We start from the raw sequence: 6029 nt of genomic DNA, 5'->3' as shown, positions 1-6029 counted from the left end.
TATAAGAACTCACCATCCTTGAAGGTAAAAGGATTGGTAATTACTCTTGTTATTTTCAATAATAATAATAATAAAAATAATGATGATGATGATAGTAATAATAATAATAATAGTAATAAGTTAACAACAACATTAATATTAATATTAATATAATACTAATATCAAGAATAATTATAATTATAATTATAATAATAACAACAACAATATATTATTATGACTGATTACGATATCTATTTGTTGAAACTCGAAAAATCATACGACAAATTAATACGTTGTGACAATTAAAATTACCATAAACACGCGATTTAGATAAAATTTTATAATTTTTATGAAATTTTATATTTATCTCTCGACTTTAACCCGCCAAGCAAACATACCCAAGCCACATCCACGCATTTTTGGAGCTTGCATAAGTGGGTATGGTGTGAAAGGCTATGAAAATGAAATGGTGAATATGAAATTTGGGTCGACCTTTTTTCCTTAAAACTCAAAACCCAAAGAAAACAGACAGTTATCTCTGTTCTAGCTTCATTTTCTCCCCCGCAGCAGTTAGATACATGGCTCAAACCAAAATCTCTGAGAAATAATGATTCCTTCTATTAGTTGGCGAGCAAGAAGACTTCTGACCAGTAAAGGGATATCCTCTTCTTCCTTAAACGGTAAGCTCACAATTATCATGCGTCCTCGTTCCAGGTTTTGTGCCACTGCAATTGCTTCTGCTGCAACTTTCGTCGACTGCTGCAGCGACTTTCTCTTTCTCACAAGGCTTCATCTCTCAAGTCTCAAGTAACCTTTCCTTTCCCAGATTTTAGGGCAGAGATCGTAGGCAAGGCAAGCTGTGCAGGAAGCTTCTCAGGTTATGATGAATATGTCCGTACGGTTGACAGAGCTAGCTGTTGATGCTGGTTGGAAAAAGCAAGCTTCCCTGCAGAAATCTCATTCTCCCAAATGTCAGCAAGTCTAACATAGTATTTACTGTCTTTATATAACATTTTTGAATTTAATTAATTTTGCTATATGCTAAGCAGTAGAAAAGCTAAAGAGAAAAGATGAAAGAAAGAAAAACAACTCTTAATAATTAGTAAGTGTAGCCTAGTTCATCTAATAATGGAAACTCACTCTCTGGTGAATGAAAACGAATAATCTTTTCCAGCTACTAAGAATATTCTTTTACTGCACACCTTCTTAGGAATTGAAGTTTTTTGTAATGTGACTAGCTTCCACTGATGCGCCTTCTCCTTGTGATCGATTTAGCTTATAATAGTTGCAATTAAGTAAATGCCCTCTGATTCTTATATGTCCTTATTTGATTGAATTGCTATAATCTTGTTGTTTCTCTTTCCTCTTTCTCTTAACCTTTGTGGGTACTTGACGGTTGACACTATACAAACCAAGAAAATTGATCATATTTTTCAATTCAGGAACACTTCTAGTACCTTAACATCCCAAAAGATCCAGAAGGAATTCGAGCTCAGATTTTGGTAGCGGTTATGGCCTTCTTCCTGACTTTTCTCACTCTCTTCCACTTAGTTGCTTCCCACGTAACTAGGAAGCTTCCTGACACATCGACTAATAAAGAACAAAATGTTACCGAACCCACTTTTGATGCAACAAACAAGGAACAGTGCTCCTCCTTCGCCAACATCACCATTTGCAGGGGCAGATCTTCTTCCCACTGTACTGAAGAAGTTGGCTGAGCTTGAGGAGAAGGTTGATACGCTCCAATCTAAACCATCTTAGATGCCTTATGAGAAAGAGGAATTGCTGAATGCTGCTGTTTGTTGTGTGGATGCCTTGGAAGCAGAGTTAATTGCTACTAAAAAGGTATGGATGCTTTATTTTATTAATGGTACTACTGTGGTAAAACTGTGGAAGTCAATGGATATCGAACATTTTCCTGATCTGGATGTGAAAATCTGTAAAACTATGTTGATTGAAGCACAGTAGGAAGGAATGGAGGGAATTAAAAAATATACTAGACATAGGAGTGGCAATTAACTGATACTAAATTGCATTGGCTAGGCAGTCCTTTGTGTTTCTTTTTGAAAAAAAAAAAAAAAAAAGTCTGCATTTTGCCATTTGACAAGCATTAGTTTGCTAGTTGAGCTGTTTCTGATGAACTCCAAAAACTTTTCACATACAGTTTGTTTTTATTCTAGAACAGATGGAGATTCTTGTTATACGTACTCTTCTCTATTGCATCGCTACTCTTACGTAGTTTTTTTTTTTTTTTTTGCTCTCTGTATTCTTTATCACTTTCTAGCTCAATTGATCTCCCAGAAGGGGACTCTGTGCTCCCCCAAGAATCAGTGGCTTTTTGGTAACCGGTAGACAGAAACTGGACCTCTATATGAAAGATTTTGCAAGTTTTACCAGTGATCAAAGTGAATATGAATTGTGTTATACGAGTAGCAATTTTGCTGTTAGCTGGTGCAGTGTAGTACTTTAAAGTTTTCCAATGCTCGAAGTTTTCCGGCAATCTTTGAGCAATTTTTGGCCATCTCTGACCTCCATTGCATACTTGATATACATTATATATAATTACTATGATCCTGTTTTCCCAATTCAGACTTTGTTTGGACCTGAATTTAGCTACTCTCGTGTACGACCATGTTTAGAAGAAACCCAACCCAGTCCTCACCCAATCAAGAAAAATAGTTGGTGAAGTCATACAACCGAGGAAAAGTGTCGGTCGGTCACCCAGCTTGGTTTGAGGTTTTAGCAACGGACGACCCAAAAATCAGCAAGTTGGACCATGCGGCCATATGTTCGGTTTAATCCAGGTTCAAAAGGGTGGTTATTCATGTGGGCCGAAATGAAAATTAATGTTCGGCCAAGTCTAGGAAAAAATATCGGCTGAAGAATCCTCACAAGGAAAGAGTTCGAGTCAATCTGTGATTTTATTTGTGAAGATTTCGGATATCAGCCAAGTCAGGATTTTATGAGACGAATCAATCCTAAAAGGAAGGAGAATCCTACTTAAGTTCCACGTCTTGGAGGAAAAGTTAGCTAGGGTTTTTGACTTGTATATATAGCACATTGTAACTCATTGTAAGGGGTCCTGCACCACACAAACAAATCAATATACAACTTTTACTCTCAAACTTTTCTCTTGCTATCTCATAGGTACTTTACCTTCGGTTCAACTTTCATAACTTGTTTTCATTTCTAGTTTCTTAGTTTCAATTCAATTCTTTACATTCAAGCACTTTACTTTCTTGTTTATTTACTTTATATGCACTTTACTTTTCACACTTAGGAGTAGTTCGTAACATAGAATTATCATCCATTGATCTCTTTCGGCCAGTCCGGATTGGGTCGATGCGATTCGTTGTTCACACACACATAATCTCACAACGCTTTGACAACCGAGTCCATTTCACTTTCGTCTTCACCGTGATCTGCGAGTACCTTCACCCGATAGATCTCTCGTTTGTCACCCGAACATTTGAGTTTACCCAAGAAGTGAACATGATAGAAGATCCCGGTCAGGATTGACGCCCAACCGAAGTCCTTGCAAAAGAGGCATTAGAACCCAACGGCCGAGAGGGTTCCTTCCTCGGCCTTCAATCATTTGATAAGAAGTCAGATACAAGCGCAAATCAGATTTGAACCTCGTTCGGTCATTCGGCCGCGAGTTGGCACGCCCGCGCAATTTCAGAAGGACGATTCAACCACAGGTCCCTTGGCCCTCATTTCGGCCGAGACGATTTTGAGGCAAACACTTAAGCATACTTCTCTTCTAAACAATGTCTCTGGAAAGACTTGCAAATTTTAATTTCTACAAACCATCTGCTGTAAGATCTGTTTGCATCTCTATGATCTATGACATTTTATCTAGTGTATATCTGCTTAATGTTGGGGTTCCTACAGGTAACTTGGTGACAGACCTTTTCACATTATGTGTAAAATTTTTGCTAGTACAGACCTTGGCACAACAGCTCATTCTTACACCCTCATTCTTACACCCCCCCCCCCCCCCTCTCTTTATTTTAGGAGTCTCACTTCCCCTACAAAAATGGGGAAGGTGGCTGGTTCTTCATATAAACATATTTCGGATGGTAGAATGATGAACATGACCTTCTAGTGTATTCAAGACTTTTTTTCTCTCTTTTCAGATGCTAAAGCTTTCTGCACCTATTGCTACTGGTCTTATTTTGGTCTCTTGCTGTCCTGGGGGTCAGGCATCAAATGTTGTAACTTATATCTCAAAGGGGAATGTTGCATTATCTGTTTTCATGATGACGTAAGTTGCATGCCATATGATTGTCTGAGAAGTTTATAATTGTCTATGAAATAAATATCTATAGCTTTTACTGTCTCTCAATTTCATGTATTAAACTAATGATTATCTTGTGGACTTTGTGTAGGTGTTCAACAATAGGAGCTATTATTACCAAGCTGCTTGCTGGCCAGCTTGTTCCAGTTGATGCTGCGGTAAGTTCAAACATGATGGATAATCAGTGCGATACTGAATTACTGATGATCAACCAATGTACTTAGTCCATCTGTTCTTATGTATAGCTGGTCCTAGATACTGTGTGATTTCTAAACTAATAATGAACAAAGTTGTTTACACACTTCTCTTACCCGGACCTATAGGATTCATTTTTCATCCATTCTCAAAAAAAAAAAAAAAAAAACTATAGGATTCATTTTTCATCAGTTATGGGGTGGGGTATGATAAAGTATAGTAAAGAGAATTCAACTATGTAAGTAACAAAATGAAATACCATTCAAAATTATCCAAATTAAATAAAAAGATGAGGACATTTTTTTCATTACTACTTTGCAGTAGGATTGAAGATTCTCAGTACTACCTATACAGAGGTATTGACTGTGATATCTTTGTATTATCATCGTTGCAGGGCCTAGCGCTCAGCACTTTCCAGGTTGTTTTAGTGCCAATGATTATTGGAGGTAACTAAAATGTGTTTTAGTTACCATCAGAATATGAACACGCATCTAGACATTTATGATGTAATCTTCATTGGAGTACCTGCTTCGCGTGACAGTACTGGCAAATGAGCTGTTCCCAAAGTAAAAAATAAGCTCAGTGACACCTTCGATTGGAGTAATTCTCACCACTCTTCTCTGTGCAAGCCCAGTAAGTTCACAAAATATATGGGATTGAGTAATTCACAATGAAAGTTGCAGTGCATATAAGTCTAATGACGTAACTTAAATTCTTATCATTTTATGGATTGGACAATTTTGTGAAGTCTTGAAAGCACAAGAAGCGCGATTGATACTCCCGGTGGCTGCTCTACATGCTGCTGCAATGCTGCATTTGCCATTGGCTATTGGATATCAAGGATATCTTTTGGTGAATCCACTTCTCGTCATATCCATAGAGTGTGGGATGCAGGTAAATGTATTCTCTGTTAGTATTTCCTTACTGCTTCCCTGTGATGTTAGCCAAGACCGAACAAGATCATTGATCTGTGACATCCTTGCACATCACTTAAATCCAGTTTGCTCTCTATATTTTATAAATGGAATTACCCTCTAACTTATAATTTTGGTCATTTCATTTGCAGAGATTGGCACTTGGGTTTTTACTAGCTCAAAAGCATTTTACAAACCCCTTAGTTGCTGTCCCTTCTGCTGTTAGTGTTGTTTGCAATCTTGCATGGCGGTATGTCTCTTTAAAATATCTCGAGTTAAGTTATGGGGCTTCTTCGAACTACTAACTAAATTTTATTCTCGTAATTGTCCAACTTACTGCTCGGTGGCATGGTCTCGCTGTGTTTTTGAGAAAGAAAGGCCTGTCGGTTGATGAAGTAGCCTCATCTAGTTAGAGATGGTTGTCTTTCATTGTAAGGTCATGTTGGCATTATTAGACATCAGTTTTTTGTGATTGGAAAAGCTTTGGATTCAGGTAATTAGAACTGAGAACATGAGAAGGGAAGAAAGGGAAGGAATATTTCTTTGTTCTAGATTTGGGAAATAATTGAAGGCTTATTTATGTGGCAAATGTTGTGACACAATGCAGGGTACCAGTAGCTATTGATTATTAGTATTGACTA

At 37.5% G+C, this 6029-nt stretch overlaps 1 protein-coding gene across 2 annotated transcripts; it reads left to right on the top strand.

Annotated features, from left to right (window-relative positions):
- The first annotated feature begins 502 nt into the window (after positions 1 to 502).
- LOC133726977 (sodium/pyruvate cotransporter BASS2, chloroplastic-like) lies at positions 503 to 6020 on the top strand. 2 transcript variants are annotated; one of them, XM_062154606.1, is made up of 9 exons: positions 503 to 659; positions 806 to 950; positions 1422 to 1824; positions 4119 to 4246; positions 4371 to 4437; positions 4869 to 4920; positions 5016 to 5107; positions 5223 to 5368; positions 5541 to 6020. In XM_062154606.1, the coding sequence occupies exons 3-7, from the start codon at positions 1741 to 1743 to the stop codon at positions 5042 to 5044; spliced, it is 360 nt and encodes a 119-aa protein (XP_062010590.1). In that variant the 5' UTR covers positions 503 to 659; positions 806 to 950; positions 1422 to 1740; the 3' UTR covers positions 5045 to 5107; positions 5223 to 5368; positions 5541 to 6020. The 2 variants fall into 2 exon arrangements, 1 of the variants encoding a protein (XP_062010590.1); XR_009854959.1 differs by lacking the exon at positions 4119 to 4246 and having other exon boundaries at positions 4869 to 5107.
- The last annotated feature ends 9 nt before the right edge of the window (positions 6021 to 6029 follow it).

Source organism: Rosa rugosa, chromosome 1 (assembly GCF_958449725.1).
Source record: "Rosa rugosa chromosome 1, drRosRugo1.1, whole genome shotgun sequence".
NCBI classification, from domain to species: domain Eukaryota; kingdom Viridiplantae; phylum Streptophyta; class Magnoliopsida; order Rosales; family Rosaceae; genus Rosa; species Rosa rugosa.
The sequence above is the reverse complement of the archived record's forward strand: the minus strand, read 5'-3'. Positions and strand labels throughout refer to the sequence as shown.